The sequence below is a fragment of the Aythya marila genome (assembly GCF_965140915.1).
Source record: "Aythya marila genome assembly, chromosome: 1".
Taxonomy (NCBI): domain Eukaryota; kingdom Metazoa; phylum Chordata; class Aves; order Anseriformes; family Anatidae; genus Aythya; species Aythya marila.
Window position 1 is genome coordinate 879284 of NC_139042.1, and position 18569 is coordinate 897852.

At 57.5% G+C, this 18569-nt stretch overlaps 1 protein-coding gene across 2 annotated transcripts in view; it reads right to left on the bottom strand.

The window, feature by feature from the left end:
* Positions 1-3911: 3911 nt before the first annotated feature.
* Positions 3912-18569, bottom strand: part of CLPB (ClpB family mitochondrial disaggregase) — a 65974-nt gene continuing 51316 nt past the window's right edge. For both annotated transcript variants that reach the window (XM_082756274.1, XM_082756273.1), the window contains 9 exons: positions 18484-18561; positions 15881-15936; positions 13275-13319; positions 10751-10912; positions 8705-8861; positions 6040-6113; positions 5489-5608; positions 4994-5098; positions 3912-4708 (listed from right to left, as the gene is read on the bottom strand). In XM_082756274.1, the coding sequence (XP_082612400.1) occupies positions 4457-4708; positions 4994-5098; positions 5489-5608; positions 6040-6113; positions 8705-8861; positions 10751-10912; positions 13275-13319; positions 15881-15936; positions 18484-18561 (1049 nt within the window). In that variant the 3' untranslated portion in view covers positions 3912-4456. The remainder of the gene's footprint in view (positions 4709-4993; positions 5099-5488; positions 5609-6039; positions 6114-8704; positions 8862-10750; positions 10913-13274; positions 13320-15880; positions 15937-18483; positions 18562-18569) is intronic.

The following is an 18569-nucleotide window of genomic DNA, read 5'->3' on the forward strand; positions in this document are numbered from 1 at the left end:
GGCGCAGGCGCCGGACCCGGGCAGGTTGCTAAACAAGTTAATTAGATCAAGGAGATGGAGGCTGGCTGGTGAAAGAGAGCCCCAACTGTCAGGCTGCTGGAGTTGTGAAAAAGTTAATTCAATTAAGTTTTCCCTCTAAACTAATTAGGCAGCAATCTGCCACGCAAGGAGCTGCTGCTATTGCTACCCAGAGCCAGGGGCAGAATGAGGGGGAGGGGAGGAGGAAGATGATGGGGGGGATGAAGGGGGAGAGGAGAAAGTGGACAAAGGGGGGCTGGGGCAGCACCGGGGGTGCCCCCACCTTGCCATGGCCCTGGTGAGCCCAGAGCTCGGGCCTGGCCGTGGGAGCTGGGGGGATGTGGGTGACCCGATGGTGGTGCAGGGAGAATTGGGGCTGGCAGGGGGGTGACATCCCCAGTGCCACGCGATGGCTGAGCACCCCCACCCCGACACATGTGGCAATGCACAGGGTGGGCACCTCGGAGGGGTCAGGGTGGGTGCAGGGGTCAGCCTGGCCCGGGAAGGTGGGCAGGGGGTCCCGGCAGCACGGATGGGGGCTCCCCGTGCCCCCAGCCCGGCCGGGCTCTGCGGGGTGCATGGCACCAGGGCTCTGTGCCCATTCTCCCCGCTGTCAGCACGCAGGAATCGGGGCCCCCGTGAAACAGGAGGCACTGCAGGGCCTCACGGGGTCTCCAGCACCAGCTTTGCCCACACCAGTGCTCCGGGAAGGGTCTCAGTGCAAAACCCTCCTGTCCCCGCTGCTCCTCGGTGCCAGCCCCGGCTGCGCTGCGGTGGGGCCGTGCTAACACCGGGGCTGCACCGAGAGCTCAGCGCAGAGCTGGGTGCAGGAGCTGGAGCTGCTGCAGGGTGGGCAGCGGGGAGGAGACCTCGTGCCGTGCCCTCACCATCACCAGCAGCGGTGCCCGAGCGAGGACCACGGCACTGGTGCGTGCTGGCAGCCGGCATCCCATGGCCGGCAGCTGGGCGCACCGCGAGCACCGTGGGCACCGCGGGCACCGTGAGCACTGTGGGCACTGCAAGCACCGCGGGCACCGTGGCTCCGGTTCCCGAGCCAGAGCTGCAATTTGGGGCTGCGCTCGCCCGGCCGCGGTGCCGCGGGCCCCCGGCCACCGCTGCTTTGTTCCCCGTGACAAAGCCCCGACTCGGGGCCGCGCCGAGGCCCCTCCGCGCGCTGGAGCTCGCCTGCCCCTAATCGAATTAGGAGCCCGGCACGGGGCTGAAGGCTGGCAGTAATTGAATTTCTCCCGTCACAGCCTGATGTTTCTCCCCTCCAGATCCTGCCTTGGTTTTATTGTTTCTGGGACCGGCTGCAATGGCACATTTATTTGATCTGTCACAGGGAGCCCTTTAACCCTCTGCTGTTTGCTTAGAGGCACGCCAGCTCCTCTCCTCAAACACAATTAAAAACAAATAAAACAATCGGGGAGGGCCCCGCTCACCTCCCCAGCACAGCCTGGGCCGGTGATGCTCCTGCTTGACGGGGCTTTTGGCTCTCCACTCCCTGGGGTGCTGGTGCAGCATGGCACGGCACGGCACGGCATGGAGCAGGATGGCACGGCACAGGGCGATACAGGACGGCACGGCACAGCGTGGCACGGCACAGCCTGGCGTAACGTGGCCTGGCAGAGTCACACGGTGTCACGGAATCGATTTGTCACAGAGGCACGGCACAGTGGGACATGGTGCAGCACGGTTTGTGTGGGTGCTGCCTGGGCTGGGCGCAAGGGGAGCCGACCCCTAAAGGCACACAGAGGGAATCCTGCCCTTACCCCTGGGTTGTCCTCGGTGTCACACGGCTGTGCACACCCCTGCACGCCCCTGCACACCCCCTGATGCCCCTGCACAACCTCACACATCCCTGCACACCCATGCACAGCCAGCTCTGCCCCGTGGGTCCATGCTTGGGCACCTCCAGCGCTCCACTGATGGGCTGGAGCCAGGAAGCCACACGGTTTGGTGAGGGGACATGGGATGTCGGGTCGATGGTCGATTTATCTTGAAGGTCTTCTCCAACCGAGATGATTCTGGGACCTGGGATGCTCCTGCTCCTGCTCTCCCTCTCGGGCACAGAGCCTCTTGGTTTTCGTGTGCCACGTGGGGACGTGGCCCTGGCAGAGCCGGACCCGGTGGGTGTCCCCTGGAGCCTCCGACAGTCCGGGACGGGCTGGAGGTGTCAGGGCTGGAGGCAGTCGAGGAGCTGGGGCTGTGGAGGTGGCTCCTGGGGCTCTCCCCGTCCCCACGCAGTGTCCCAGCCCCGCGGGGTGGGCACAGGCTGTGACCCGGGCAGCTCCACTGGGGAACTGTGCGAAATCCAGTGCCCACCCCACTGGGCTGGTGTTGGGCCAGCCCCACCACGGTGTCTGCGTTGGTTGGAGAGGGTCAAAAAACCCCCGTGGAGCTCCAAGACCCTTTCAGGTGAAGACGAACACGAAGAACCTCCTCCTGTCCTCTCTGACCCCACAGGAGGCTCATCAGGTCCTCCAGGACCATGCAGTCTGTGCAAGACCGAAGGGATTTTTGGGGAGACCGCGGCGGTGCTTTCCGTGGTAGTAAATAAAAGGACAAATCCAGGAATGCCGGCGGCTCCTGGCTGTGCAGTGCTGCTACTGAGTGCTGCGCCCACCCCTGTGCCATCCCTAAGCCCCCCCAGCTCCAAAGCTGCTCTTTGTCACAGCCCTGTCCCTTTGGGCGCACACCTCGTGTGGTTGGATCAGCCCCATGGGCAGTGGGGTCAAAGCAGCCCCATAAAACGTTCTACAACCCCTGGAAAATGAGCACCAGGGACAAAACAAGCCCACGGACAGGCAGTGCCCTGGTTCTGACGTCTGCCTCAGCAGCTCAGCCCCAAAAACTCAGGCACCTCACCGGGATGAGCCCCTCCAGCAGCCCCAGGCACTGGTCCTGGCGCACCCCGGGGCTGTCTGGGGCCACCTGCACCCACAAAGGGTCGGGGCTGTGACCCTGCCAGCGCTGCACGGAGCTGGGAAGGGGGCACCCAGCACATGGGGGGGCCTTGCAGGGCAGCGAGGGGCTCCCCAAAACTTCTGCCTCAGCTGGAGCAGGGTGGGTGCTCCCGGGTTGGGTGCGCCGTCCCCGGCAAGCCCGGGGCTCTGCCACTGTCTCCCATCCGTCACTGTCCCCGTGCCCCAGGGACTGCGACTTATTAATTCCGCAGGGCTATTTTGTTTGATTTCCGCCTGTATTTCGTTTCCTCCCCTTCCCAACGTGCCTGTGGCACGTCACCGACCGGCGGGGTAATCCGCGGAGACGCGGTCGGGGAAGGGCGGTGACCTCGGCACCGGGTTCCTCGCCCCATGGGGTGGCCGAGCAGCGACCGAGGCTGTGGGAAGGGACCCGTCTGCCTCCCCCCAAATCCCTCCCCACAAGACCAAGTCCCCAGGGATGTGACGCTGGCCGTGTCCCCAGGAGAGGATGTGTCCAAATCCAAGGTGCGTGGTCCCGCACTGGACCCATTACTGAGGTTGGTGAGGAAGGCACAGATTGCTCGTACTGCACCTTCCCCAAAAACCTGCAGGGTACAGGGACCTTTACCTCGAGCTGACACCGGGGACAACTCAGACATTGGTGTTAACCCCGAGAAATTAACAATGTCCAGGGAGCAGCTCTGCAAGGATGAGGGGTCAGTGGCAGCAAAGTGTTTGGTGAGGGTCACACTGGGATGCCACCCGGCCGGGATGGGGCTGGCAGAGGAAACATGCTGGTGGTGTTCCTCGTGGTGTTCCTCGTGGTGCTCCTCGTGGTGCTCCTCGTGCCTCCCAGAGGTGAGCAGGACCTGCAGGAGCCCCCCAGGGCTGTGTCTCTCCCTCCTCGATCCTATTACTGGGCAATCCCCACCCCGCTCTGCCCGGCCCCCCGAGAGGCAGAGCATCGCGTGTGCACGCCACGTTTATTGCAATAAATAACCAGAAGCAGGCGAGGTACAGTCAGAGAGCCTGGTGGCTTTTAGACGAAGCTGTCACACACTCAGCCCATCCCACCCCGTGCAGCATCAGTCCAAGCCCCACAAACCAGTCCCTGCAGCAATTCCCATCTTCAGGCAGCGACAAGCCCGACCAGCACCCGTACAGTCAGAAATCTGCTTTTCTGTGTTAAACAGCCCCAGCACCTTCTCTCTTACGCTGTTTCTGCAGTGAAATCCCCCTGCCCCTCACCCTCGTGTCCCCCCGTGGCTGCACGGCGCCTCGCCAGCCCACGGCCAGAGCCTTCTGTGCCCTCCCAGAGCCTGATGCTGTGGGGCCTGCCTGCCCACGTCCTGCTCCAGAGGAGCAGAGGCAGCAGGAGCAGAGGCAGCAGGAGCAGCTTTGCCCCACCTCACACTCCTCTGGGATGGATGCCTGCCCTCACAGATGTGGCCACGGGGCACACTGCGAGTCTGATGGTATTTTATTGCCAACCCGCACAGCCCCGGCGTGCCCTAGAGGAAGTACGTGATGTTTTCTGGGTTCAGAGGTGCCTGGATGTCCAGTTTTCGGGATTTGCTGTCCTTCTCCACGATCTCCAGCCGCAGGGTTGGCGTCTTTGTTTTCTCCGCGCCGGGGGCTGAGCTGTCTTTGGTTTTCAGCAGCTGCTTGTCCGAGTCCTCCACCGTGATTTTCAGGGTGCAGCCCCTCGGCAGCAGGTCCTGCTCGTAGGCAGCTGCCAGCTGGTTCACAACGCGCCGTTCAACCTGGAGGAGGAAAAAGCAGCTGCCATAAAACCCCGAAATACCCCCGGGGGAGCCGTGCCGCCCTCCTTCCCACCCCTGGGCAGCGATGTGTCCTCCCCCCGACCGCCAGCATCCTGGCTGCGAGCCCTGCAGCCACATTTTCATGGGACAGACACAAGCAGCAGCCTCCTGGCGCTCCCCAGGCAGAGCAGGGCTACGAGGGGAGGCTGTGGGGGCACTGCCCCTGCTCCTGTGCCCCCTGCGGCACCCAGCGGGGCCGAGGACTGCTTGGTCCTGGTGCTTTACCTCGTGCTTGATGGACCGAGCCCCGTAGTGCAGGTTGTAGCCGTCAGCCAGCACGTCCATCACCTCCCTGTCCCAAAGCAGGGTGATGTTGTGCCTCGCCTTGGCCTGTGGGGGCAGGAGGAGAAGGAAATAAATGTTACCGGGGTGTTTGAGCATCCCCAGCACCCCCATTCCCTTCCTCGAGCAGCTGGGAGCTGGGACAGAAGGGTGCTGCGTGTCCCTGTGTCCGAGCTCGGCCGAGTTCAGCCCTGTTGGTGCCCAAAAAGGTTCCAAAATTGCCCCCCTAAATCCTATTTGGCCACCTGGAGCACTCCATGTGCCAAGACATCAGGCATTTGACTGTCCTGCTGACCCATGGAAGACGACTACAGCACAAACACATGCTCACGCTGCTTCTGCAACAGCAGGATGAAGGCTTGGACGCGAATTCCTCCTCCTCGTGAAGGAGAAGTTCCCTCTAAAGCAATTGCCTCTGAGCAACGGACTGGATTTTACCTTTTTGGCCCAAAAATTCAGCTCCTTGTTGACGAGCTGGATGAGCTCCGAGTGGCAGAAAGGGAGAAAATAGACGATCTCGTTGATCCTCCCCAGGAACTCATCCCGCCTGAAGTGAGCCTGCGGGGACAAGGGCTGCAGGTCAGGGGTACCAGGGGATGGACGGGGGTGCCAGGGGGATGGACGGGGTGCCAGGGGGACGTGTCACTGCAGGAGGACTTCCCTGGCCCAGAAGCCGAGCAGATTGTGGCCCAGAGTGAGCACAGGACCCCCAAAAACCCCACCCCAGCACTTCCCAGCCCGCGTTCCCCTTCCAGTCTCCTCTAACTGCACTACAACGGGAGCAGAGAGCTGCTGCTATCTCTTTCTGCAAGGCCCTGACCTTGCTTCGGGGTGCCTGAAAATTAACCATCAAGCCTGAAAATGAACGTCGTGTGACTGAGCTCACATCTGGGAGGCAGCTGGTGAGGGGCACGGCGCTTAAACCGCACGACTCGGTGAACAAAGCTCAGCACACCTGAAACACGAGCCCTGAAACCGATCCCCCCTACCTTCAGGATGGGGCGAATGACCTTCTCCTTGAACTGCTTGGAGATGGTGATCTTCTCGGTCACCTGCACGTCCTCTGAAAGACACAAGGACACGAGGACACGGGTGAGGGCAGGGAAGGGAGGACACGTGGAGCTGCACGAGGAGGAGCCAGCACAGGAAGATTGCACGGGAAGGTGAGATGGGGGCCCAGCAGGGTCTAGGATCAGACCCCAAATCTCCCCACGTGCCACAAACCACGTCTGGTGGGTGCCGTGGGGCTCCTGCACCCAATTCCCTGCCGTGGCTGGCTGTGTGCCCTGTGCACCCTACTCTCAGACAGCAGCAGAGCTCCTGCTCTGCCTCCTCTCAATGCCTTACACCCCACGAGCTGCCTGCCAGCAGATTTTGGGTATCAGGAGTCCTCCTCTGGCCCCCGTGAAACCCGGACGGTGGCTGGGCCATGAGAACCAGCCCAGGGAGCACCCGGGGGTGTTCTGGGGGGGCTGTGGCAGCTCTTTAGGCACAGAGGACAGCCCGTGGGCCCCTCAGCAAGCAGCAAAACCCACACTCAGCCTGGGGCACAAGCGTGCTTCGGGCTTCGGGACCACTTCCCTCCACTGACTGCAGATGGAGCCAGGGTCTGGCAGCCCTGCTTCTAATCCCAGCTCCAGCCCTGACAGCCAGCTTCAGCGCAGGCTTCACCTTCCTGCAGCCCCACGGCACCTTTCTCTTTGTCTCGACTGCCTCGCTCCCTTCCTACACCTTCAGGCACGTAACTCCACGGGCCATTTGACACAAGGGGAGATCCCTCGCAGGAAAGGTGCTCTGGGTAGGAGGCTGTAACGCCAAGAAGTGCAGGAATACCCCGCTGAAGGCTGGATGCTGAGAGCCTTTCCTGCATTTGCAGCCTTGGTGGAGCTGTGACACTCGCAGCAGTGGCACAGGAGGCTTCCAGGCACGGTGCTGTGCGCTCTGAAGTCCCCCTGCCCCTTCCCCTGGGAGGCTGCGGGGCTCTCAGCACCCATCCCAGCTCACCCCCTGCTGCAGGAGCACCCCCAGGACACGAGCACGGGGGTGCTCCAGAGATCCTGGGTGGGGATTTTGCTGTGCCACACGGGGAGGACGAGCAGAGCAGTGGGGTAAATGGAGCTGGGGGTCCTGGGTTATAGGATTCAGCCCCTTCCACATCCCTGAGCCACCGAGGGGATTGGGCAGAGCGCTCTGCCCGCGTACGGGGCCTCTGGAAGAGGAGCAGAGCAGAGCACAGGCAGTGCTGAGGTTTGTCACCTGCAATATTTGCTGCTTTCACTCACAGATGGCGAGATAGGGCGGAAGCAGCTCCTTCCCTCTATCTTTCCATTTATCTGCCCAGCCAGGCACTCAGGCTGACCTCCCGGCCGCTGCGTCCTGCGGCACCTCCAAGCCAAGGGCTCTGCAAATTGCAAGGAGCTCTGCGAAACTCAATTGAGGCCGGGCTCCTGATCAAAATGCATTTTCTGGCTGTGCTCTCTCGCTGCCTTTCACTCACTGCAGCTGTCTGTCGTACAGTTCCAGAAATTAAAATTCAATGCTTTCCTCATTTAGGAGAAAAGTGCTTGGCATTTTAAAATGTTATTCTTGAAAGTTCAGTTGCAGGCAATGCTTTGTCCTTTACCTAGTTTGATTGAAGTTTAAAGATTCTGAATTAAGTCAGCTTTGGCATCCGCTTCTCAAGGCAAAAAGGAAGAGACAGTGAGAGAGAAGCTGAAAAATACACTCGATGCCAAAACCCAGCATTTTTTCCTGCTGTCCATGGAGCTGCTGCAGAAAGCTGTGGCTCCTGGCCGCAGCACACACCGCACACCACAGCTTCTCGGGCATTTCCACGGGTGAGCAGAGAAGCCCTGCCTACGTGCAGGAGGGCACAGGCTGCCAGGTACCCCATGGATGGGAAGAAGGGGACCAAACGGGTGAGGAAACTGTGGTTCTGCACAGGCACAGCAGCACCCGATGCTGGCAGTGCTTCCTCGTGCTCCCTGTGCCAGTGTCTGTGCTCAAACCTGCCCCTATTTCAGAGTGAGAGGAGGCAATCCCCGCTGCAGGCACTGCTGTCTGTCCTTCCTTAGGGCACCAGAGACCTACTGGTGGCCTCCTGGTGTTATCCTACGGGGTTATCACTGCAGGGCTGAGCGTACAGAGACCCCGTGCCTTCAGCAGGGCTGTCAGAGGCTGCCCTTACCCTGCTCCGTCCTCCCTCTGCGACCTGCTTGGGGGCAATTTCCTTCAGGACCCTCGTGTGGGGCTTGTGCTGTCACTAAAAGGCAAAGTAAAATCTATTAAGCTCAGTCCTAATTACCTTTAGCTGACTTAAGAAAGAACTAAACTATTCTTCGTTAACGTGAGCGCCTGGAGGAGCCACGGTGTTTCCGAGGAAGCACGTGGAAGGGTCCTGAGAGAAAGAAAAGGATAAGCAGATAAAGGGAAGGGAGCACGGGGTGGGGAGGGCTGAGAGGTGGGCTAGAAAGCCCCAAGCAAAGACAAATCGCTCAAGGACGTGCTCATGAACAATGAATGCTGCAGGGAGGCTTTCAGAAGAGGCCTCGTGGTGGTGAGGGCAGGCGTTTGGTCCCTGCAGCAGGGAGCTGCAGCCTTAGGGAGGAGCTGGGTTCTCCAGGGGCTTGGAGAAGGATGTGCAAAGCCCAGTACCTAAGTTTTCTGCGATCCTCTTCTTGCTTATTTCCACGGCCTCCTGCCTGAGCTGCAGGGCGTGCTGGGCTATCTCGTCGCTTGCCACGTTGGAGGTCATGATGAAGATGGCATCCTTGCAGTCGATGGTCTTCCCCTTGCCGTCTGTCAGCCTGCCCTGCAACCAAATCAGCACGAGCATCAGTGGGTGCCCCAGGACGTTTCCAAAACACGAGGCAAAACATCACAGCCCTCTTTTTCCCCAGAGATTTGGTTCTGATGCTGTCCAAGGGACACCCAAGGACACGGGCAGGTGCTGGGCTGCCTGTGATGAGAGCTGTGCTATTCACTGGTATTTACTGGCCACAACTGGGTGCTCACCAGGGGAACGGAGGAATCAGCTCAAAGCTCCCTGTGCTGCTGTGGCTGCCTGGGAGCTCCCCCAGTGCTGGGCCAGGCAGGGGCAGTGAGCTTTGTGGTGGTTTGGCAGCACCACGTGGGAGCACAGACTGCCAGGAGCCTGACCAAAAATAAGCAAAGCCAAAATAACCTTGCAGGAATAACTGCTTGGCTCTGCCCGTGGAATGAACCAAGCACGGATCCGGCTGGGGCAGCAAGAGGTGACAGAGAGAGAGCATCCCCCTGGGACAGCCCCAAAAAAGCCAAGGAGGGCTCCCCGTGCGCCCAGGGAGCTGCTGCAGCACTGAGGGCTGTGGGGTCAGCGCTCCTCCCACCAAACCTGCACAGGAACCCTTCAGAAGTGCTAGTTCTCTTGATTAATAAAGCAAAAAAAAAGAGAGAAAAATAAGGAAAAAAAATAAGCAGCTCCCCAGGCAGTTTCTTTCCTCGATATGTCTCCAGCAGCAGATATCCAGCACAATGACACAAATCCTTGTTGGGTGCTTGAGATTAACATTTGGGTTATTGCCCTGTCAAGTGCGTGGTACAGGAATTGATTTCACATTTAGCTGCTGCTGTGATGATCTATGCAAGAAAAAATTGTGTTATTAATCCTTAAAAGAAAAACTAAACTCCCCAAAACCTCCCAGCACATCGCTCCGGAGTCTGTTCGCCTCCGTGGACAGACTGGGACCTTAAAAATAGACGGGAAAACTCGCGTGCAACAAGCTGAGCGTGCAGCAGGAGATGCAGCAGCCCCCTTGTCTCCTGGTGTCCCAGGATTGCTCCAGGGACACGCGTTTGTCCCCGGCTCCCACCAGCTCCTGCAAGAGGAGCTGCAGCTGCCCAGGACAGGTGAGAAGCAAAGAGAGCCCCGGAGACCAGCAGAGAGCAAAAGGGCTCCGAAGTCACTGCCTGTGCGCCCTTCCTCGGCGAGTATTTCTCTCCTTCCTACTGCCAGCAGGATCAGGGGGAGAACCAGCATCTGGGGGAGGAAGGCTGGGAGATGACTCACGTGCTGCCTGGAACGCCGTGAATGAACCAACCCCAGCTCCAGAGCAGCAATTAACGAGGCACGGCTCATTAAGGCTAAGAAGTGCCCAGGTTGCCGTGCTTTCCTGATGAGGTGGCAGCACCCGACCCATGCCCGGGTGCTCAGAAAAGGTTTTCCCCGTGCCACCCTGCTGGGCAGCCACAGGGCACGCGTGCCTCTCGGTGCTCCTGCCCTCTGCTGCCCACCTCTGCTGTCACCAGGGTTTTTAGTGGTATCCTCATGACACAGACTTCGCTCTCGTGCCTTCCCAGCGACACGGGACAATCTGATCCCTGTGGGCTTCTTGCTCAGGCTCCTGCCCCTCCCATCGCTGGCTTTTTCTCTTCCCAAAGATGTCATTTCTTCCACCACGAGACCTCAGCGTGATGCTGCTTCCCGGCATTAACGTGGCCTGACTGGCTGGCTCACATTTTTTGGCAGTGACTATTGATTTGGAGCGCTTCCGCCCCGCTCCAGACCTCTCCTGCAGCCGGCCCTCACACCGACCCCAGGTTTTCTCAAGCTCCAACCCCAGATTTTCTCTAGGGAACCTGCTTTGGCAGGGGGATTGTGCCCAACGATCTCTTGAGGTCCCCTCCAGCCCCTCCAGTTCTGTCACTCTGTGCCAGCCTCACCTCGTCGAACAGCTGCAGCATGATGGTGAGGACGTCTGGGTGGGCTTTGTCGACCTCGTCGAAGAGCACCACGGCATTGGGGCACTGCCTCAGCTTTTTGGTGAGCTGCCCGCCCTCCTCGTGGCCCACGTAGCCGGGCGGCGAGCCGATGAACTTGGCGACCTAGGAGGAAGGGACAGGACACGTGAGAGGGGATCCGTGCGCTGCCAGGTACCCCAAGATGAGCTGAATAAGGCACAATTTGGTGAAATGCAGATCGGTGACTGCTGGGCAAATGCCTCACACACGGGGTTAAGCCCCAGAGGCTGCAGGAGCACCGCGCGCAGGCACAACCCCTGCTCTTCAAAGTGGTGTCTGAGTGACCCCCCCTGCTCTCAAAGACCCATTTCAATGCACTTTGGCCCTTTTAAGAGAGAATTTAAGGGACCACAGGTGGTAGGTGGCTTTCTCAGACCTTGGGAAGCAGCCACAGTGCAAGTATTTGTCCTGCACCCGCAGCCAACTTCCTTACTGCTCAGCACCGGGACTTCTAAGTGAGGTTCAAAAAGGAGACAGCAGAGTGCTCCTGGCAACAGAACTGCTTCTGCAGAAATGACAGGGGGATTTTGGTGTTCAGCTTGAAGCAACCTGGCTCTCTGGGCGCACCTGAAGTCCTTTAAGCACACCAAGTTGAAAGGAACACAATTAGTGGTCGGTTTGTTGATTCGGGCGGACGCTGGACACGCAGAGCCAGCTGCAGGCTGCTCACCCGGGTGAAATCCTGGGAGCAAAATCCCAAACCCTTAGAATATCGGTGAGTCCTCGCGGAACAAACTATCTGCCTCTCCTTCACGCAGCACAGCCTGGCGCTGGGTCTGTCGTGGTTTCGTTTATCGTCGGAGAACCCCGAAAGCCTTTCGTGCCGCCGTGCCGGCACAGCCGTCCCCTTCTGGTGCTCGGCGGGCTGGCAGGGGAAAGGAGCCCCGACACCTTCACCCCTGCTTCCCAAAAGCCGTGCCCACAGCCACCTACCTTTTCTCTTCGAGGTGGCTCCGTTTGGCCCAGCAATGCAGCCCGGGGACAGCCGTGATGCCCTCGTCCCCTGGAAGCGGAGCCGTGCGCTGCTGCAGCCTCCCTGCCCTCTCCCGGGGGCTCTCGGGCAGAGGTGAGGGGCTCCCGCGGGCTCAGGGACCCTCCAGCAGGAATTAGCTGAAGGCAGCTAATTCATTTCATTTGTTTAGCAGCGCCTGTGGCTACGTGAGGCTCCCCAGGCTCCTTCAAAGGATGCTGTCTCCTGGGCTGACCTCCTGATCCTTGTTTGCTTGAAAAATTTATATTGCTCTCGCTGCAATTCTCTACTTTATTTCTTCCCTCTGCTCTGCCTCTTGTCTTTGTCAGGGCCCGGTGTTTTATATCTTACATTTACACCGCCGCTTCCAGCTCCTCTTCCTTTGCACTGAGTCATCAACATGGCTTTATTTTTATGCATTTTTCACTCCTCCAGCGCAGGTCCCCACCAGAACCGCCGACAAGCGATCTATCAGGCCAGCTGCAGGCAATTCTGAATTTTCTCTTCCCCGTATCTCCTTACTTCCCTGCTTCGGCTAAAATAATGCTCTCCTGGACCTTTTCTGGCCATTGGAGGGCCCTGACCCCCTCCTGCTCACAGGGGTCCCCCCACCGTGGAGGTGGTGGCTCAGCCATCGTCAGGATGAAATGCAAGCAGTGGTGCTGCCAGCACTCCTGCACTCCTCCACGGCACTTTTTTCCTCCTCTTATTCACAAAAATCTTCCCAGGTCCCAGCCAGTGCCTCCTCCTCCTCCTCTCCTGCAGCAGCTCCTCCGATTAAGGGCTCGATCCTCAGCAGAGCTCTTATTCTGCACTTCTGGGTCTGGGTGCACCTCACCAGTGGCATCAACAACACTACACAAGGGACCTAGGCTGCCATCAGAAGAACTTAAATTTACATTTTATTGCAAACCAGATTTATGCAGTCTCAGCTGGGACCTTGCTGCTTTTTGGAGTTGGAGGGGATGGACCTCTCCTGGAGGATTTCGGGCTTGGCTGGGCCAGCAGGAGGTGCTGCTATCGTCAGTGCAAATGCCTCACGGCGGTGCTTGAAGGCTACGTGGGATCAGCCAAGGTGCCCACAGCCATCACTTGATGTATAAAATATCCCCTTCTGGTCCATAGTTCCCGGTGCTATTTCTCCTCCTGGGCTCACTGCAGCACTGAACCCCTTCCAGGGGACGTTTCTGCAGATTCACTGCCGCGTGTTCCCTGCTGTGCGCCCTGCACCCGCCTCCGGCACACCAAACTGCCCGTTTTTTGGCAAAGGAACTCAAAAAGCTCCTGGCTGCCCACTGCCACGGCCAGGCCTCCACGGCAGCCTGCAGCCAGGAGCTCTGCCCGCGCTCAGAGGCAGCGGGAGGCCACGGACAGTGATGAAACGCCGGGGAACGGCGGGATTGGCACGATTTGTTTGAATTACCAATTAAACTCAGAACTGCAACCCCTGGAAGTCCAGACAGCCCATTTACTAACCTCGTGCCTCTCCTGGAACTCCGACATGTCCAGTCTGATGAAACCCTGGAAGAGAAAGAAATACGTAAAGTGATTTTTGATTAATGTGCCCCCGGTTTCATTACATTTGGAAGGCTTCTCCAGAAGCAGGCAGGTGGCTGAGCACACTTGTGTTCGCCTCGTGGCTCCCCAGGACTGCAGGCAGGCAGCGGCCAGATAAATCCACTGCAAATATTAGGACTTCTTCTGAAGGAAGAGGGAAATAACTGCAGTTTCTCAAAGGCAGCCAGGAACTGATCCCACTGCCCCTGGCCGAGGTTCATCGAAACACCCTGCTTGTCACCAGGGCTGGGGGCTGAAAGTGGGACTGAAATAGCTCACAATTTGCTACATAAAATGGATTTTACTGCTGCTGAGACTTTTTTTGAAACAAATCCCACAAAGAACACAATGTAAAAACAAAACTAAGCAAAACCCCAAATCGTACAGCCCAGGTAAACGAGGTTCATGGACGATCACCTCAAGGAGACGACGTTACAGAACTCACGATGACTACACAAGCTTCCTTTTGCATTTGGAAAGCTGATTATTCACCGCAGCCAAGGCATTTCCTGGGCTTGCAGCTGGGTGCTGAAGCTAGGAGCAGACCAGCTCGACCTTCCAGCATCCCACTGGAGACCTTTCCACCAGCACTTCCCCAGCACCCTGTGGGGCTGAGCCCTTTGCTGGGCGAGGGGCTCCACGGTGTGTGGCTCGGCACCAGTGAGACCACCCGGTGCTGCCGGACACCCTCGAGGCTCCAACATTGCCCTCCAAGGACTGCGAGAGCCCTGGGTGATGGAGTTACTGGCTGGGGAGAGCCAAAGGAGGTGGGAGGCCAGGCAGACACGGGCACCAAGTGCTGGCACCGTGCAGGAGGACGTGTCCGTGCAGCACACGCTGGTTTTGGGGGTGCTGGGTGGTGGTGGTGTGAGTTCAGGGCAGTTTGGGCAGCTCAGAGCGACTGAAATTCTTCATTTCAAACCTGCCCACATGTTTTGTTACTCTCTTTCCACCCATTTGGTTTTTATCAGATGGAATCGAAACCAAATTCAACAAAAGAAAATATTTTCCCCAACTCTTGTAGAAATCAACCCTAGGAGAAGTTCTGGTGGAAACCCTTCCCCGGAGAGCACCTCGCCCAGTCCAGCCTGACCCTATCCATCAGCCAAGCCCTGCAGAAGTCACCCGAGGGGGTCAGCACTCAGAAAGCCACCGGTGCCACCTCCCTGCAGATGTGCAGCAGCTTCTCCCACCCTCGTGGTGCCCCGGACACGAGGCTCACCACGTCTCCACCACCAGGATGTGCCAGGCTCTGCCCTGCTGCGGTCTGCTCGCGCTGCGGCGCCTCCGTCCCAGTGCTAACACGGGTTGGGTAAGGACGTCAGCGGCTGTCATTACACCACAACCTCTCCATCAGCATGGCAATGAGACGGTTCTGGCTTCTTCCTTCTTAATCAGGCGGCTCCTGCTGAGAGCTGCGTCCCCCAGAAGCGCCCAGAAGGGCTGATGGCCCCTCTTCACGCCGCTCGTTACAGCGCCGGCTGCCGAGCTGATTCATTACCAATAAAACTCCGATTTGTGCATGCTATTGAATTAACACAGCATTTAGTGGTGAGCTGATTTTTCTATTTGATGTTTGGCTGGGCCCTGACCAGTTCCAGGTGCGGGAGTCTCGGGTGGAGGTGCCTGAGACCCAGGGACCAGGATTTATTGCTTCGGGAAGGCAATTACAGAAGGACGAGGAAAAGAAACCAGAACAGCCACTTTTACAGCGTCGGTTTACTTTTGATCTTCCTTCTCCATGTGTCATTTTCTCATGTCCATTCTGTGCTGGAGGATGTGGGCAGGAGGAATTAATCTAATATCAGCTTACAGAGCAGCTCTGCTCGTGTTTCCTCGCGTCCCCATTTGCACAGCTCTCCTCTCTGCGCTTCCCCCAGCCCTTGGAGGAGGGAAGCCGGGTGCTTCTCAGGGCAGGGGATGCTCGGCTGCGAGTGGAGGAGTGTGTCTGAAAAGGCAGGCACCCCTGAACCAGTCCCCTGCCCAAGGAGATGATTTTAGCCCATCCTAACTGAAAACTGCCCCGTGGATAGCAGACTAAAGCCCACAAACAGCTTCTGGTGCTGGAATCCCAAATATTTCGGCGCTAAGAACCCAGCCTCGAGGTCATTTCCACCATTTCCACTGCCTGTACTGGACAACGCTACAAACGGTGCACGCAGGGACACGCAAAATGGATTTTTAAATTTTCATCCTTTTAACGATTTACGGTCTTATTAGGAACAAAGGCAAAAAAAACGTGTTCACCACACAGGGTGTCAACACCCTGCGCAACCTCAAAGAGGGATCTCGAGGCTCGGTTAAATTAATTCTGACATTTATGATTCCAGATATCATTAGTGCCACAGACAGGGACACGGGCTGGGAACGCTTCCTTTTAACTCCTCCTCAGCTCACGTGCTCAGATCTCACACTGGATTGCCACGAAGTGTGCTGCAGCCCAGGAGACCCAGCGCGTCCCAGCACCAAGCGCGTCCCAGCACCGAGCTCTCCGAATGGCAAACAACAAAGCGAGCAGGCGTTACCTTTTTGACATCCTTATGTATGTACTTGGCTGTCTGTTTGGCCAGCTCTGTCTTTCCTGTGTCAAACAGAAAGAAAAGCCTGGTGTTAGAAGGCAGAAGAAGTTAGAAGTGCTGCTTGTCCAGCCCCCTGCAAGCCGTGCTGACTGCAGGGCTGCCTCCCACACCGACCAATACACATTTTTTTTCTGCAAATGCATTCAGGGGAAGAGGGTTTCCCTGCCAAATCCCCGAGGTAGGGCACAGCACCGCCTTAGGAGCACGGTATCACAGCCCCAGGAGGGTCAGGGTGCACACCAGGGGAGTGGTGGCAGGGCAGTGACACAGCACGGCCGCTGCTTAAGGAGTGAGCTGAGGGCAGGGCAGACATGCTCCTCGCTCTGTGCTCCTTGCTCCTCGCTCTGTGCTCTGCTGGAGCTCCTCCCTGCACCAGGAGCAGCGCTGCGAGCCGAGCCGGCGGCGTGGGCAGCATCCCGAGCACCCAGAGGAGGAATGGTGGTGCCGAGCTCAGCACTGGCTGCTTGGTTTTTAGGAGGTGATCCCTAAATGATGGGCAAAGAGCTGAATTTTTTCTGCAAAAAGATGTGGTTAGAGCAGGTTTTTGCTACCTTTACCCTATTCCAAGTTTCATGTGCAATGTTTTTTGCTCCCTAGATAAAGCATTTCAGGGTAACGTGACCTTCTTTATTTACTTGATCAATGCAAGGCAACTGGCATCAAAATCCAGGATTGCAAACGATCAGTGACGGAGTAAATCAGTTCAGCAGCTCCTGAAAGGCGAGACCCTGCCCTCCCAATCTGCCCATCCAGGTAAAGCTTGGTCCAAGGGGCAGCTCTGCTGCCTGTTTCAATACCCAGGCTCTGCCAGAGCCAGCAGAAGCGTCCTCCCTGAAGCTCCCCTGCTGCCACCCACTGGCATGTAACTGCTGGGTTTAGCAGGTGGAGCATTTGGGGCTGGTTGCAGCTCCTGGAATTAGCAGCAAAGGAGAGGAGCAGCATTTAGCAGGCGGGGGAGATGCTCTGAGTTAACGTTAGCACCTCTTGGTGTGCCTGCAGCCAGCACCCCGCCTGCACGGCGTGCGCTTTGTGTTTTCTGCACGCTGAAAAATAAACACTCGGGCACGTCAGGGCAGAGAGCAGACACATAAATGCCCTAAGCAACTATTTAAATAAAAAGATCGTATCTTAAAAACCAAACTAGCTAAAAAAATAATAAAAAACAAAGGTACAATCCTGCATAGCCAGAGGGGCTGCAGCTGCAGGCAGAGCTGTGCTGGTGTTACAGCCGCGGTGCTGTGGGCACGCAGCACCCCCAGCAGCAGCATTACACATCGGCCCCACCCTGGGAACAGCTGCACTCTGCATGCTGCTGGAGATAAATCTTAGATCCCCGGGATCACTTAATTAGATCACCGCAAATGGGCTGCGAGAATGGAAATGCATCACGGCTTGGAAGCCTGTCCCAACAGGTACCGCTGCTGCCAGAATTCCTCCGAGTTCGGCTCAGTTTGGTGACTTTGTTTGTTGCTGTGTCCTCGAGCCTGATGTGTGAGCATATAGGGGTATGTGTGTGTGTACATGCACATATGTATTGTAAATATATGTATATATGGGTCTTTAAAGTGCTTAAGTGCTGGGGGAACCTGCTGAAATGGCACATCAGGTGTCTCGGTTTGTACGCATTTGGTCTTTTCAGCTTGCCATTCCAACCAAGACCCAGACGAAATACCCACCTGATACAATCCGATTTCCAAATCAGCTCCTTTGCTTTCTCATTTCTCACATCAGCTGCTTTGCCTTCTCATTTCAATGCCCATTGTTATGGCAGCAAAAGCAGCAAAAAACCCTCGCGGAAATACGTGCGAGTTGAGGAGCTGACAATTTATATCGCTGAGCCTTCAGACCTGCCATAAGCAGCGCAATGAAGTCTCAAAAACATTTCTTACTGCTTTTATACTGCTTTATAGCAACTCGTTTAGAGTTAATACTCGGCCTGCTAGTGCTGTGAGGTGCTTAACCCCTCCAGCACCGGCATCGTCCCCGCAGCCCCGTGAGCCAGCCGGGCGCGGAAGCGCCGGCGTCGTTTCAAATGTCACGGTTTGGTTGCTTTAAATCTGCTTTTTTTTTTTTTTTTTTCTTTTTTTTTTCCTGAGTAAAATTCATTTTGCCCATTTCATGAACTGATCAGCTGTCACGTCGCATTTCATTGTGCTTGTGGAAAAATATTGCCAGTGTCAATACGACCGCGTCACTGCGCAGCAATCCCTGCCCGCGTGAGCGGGACGAGCAGGGAGTTGGTTTGCAAGCAGCACGTTGCTGATATTTCCCCACCCATGGAGGCATTAAATTCCCACTTTTGTTAGGAAAACTGCTCCTTCTCGAGCCTTTAAGGCAGACAGTCCCTTGGGAGGACTCCTGCAAGGCTAGCACAGCGTCCTCATGTGTTGTTTCCATGTGTGTGCACGTGTCCATGCGTGTCCACGTGTGTCCATGTGTGTCCACGTGTGTCCTCGTGTGCCCACGTGTGTCCACGTGTGCTCCAGCCCAGCCCAGCCTCTCCTCCTTGCTCCCATCCCGTTCCCTGCAGCGGGTCACCCAGGCGTTACCTATTCCAGACGATCCCAAGAACAGGAAGACCAGCGGGTGCTCCTCGTCGTACCAGCCATTTTCCTTCCTCCGAATGGCTGCATTT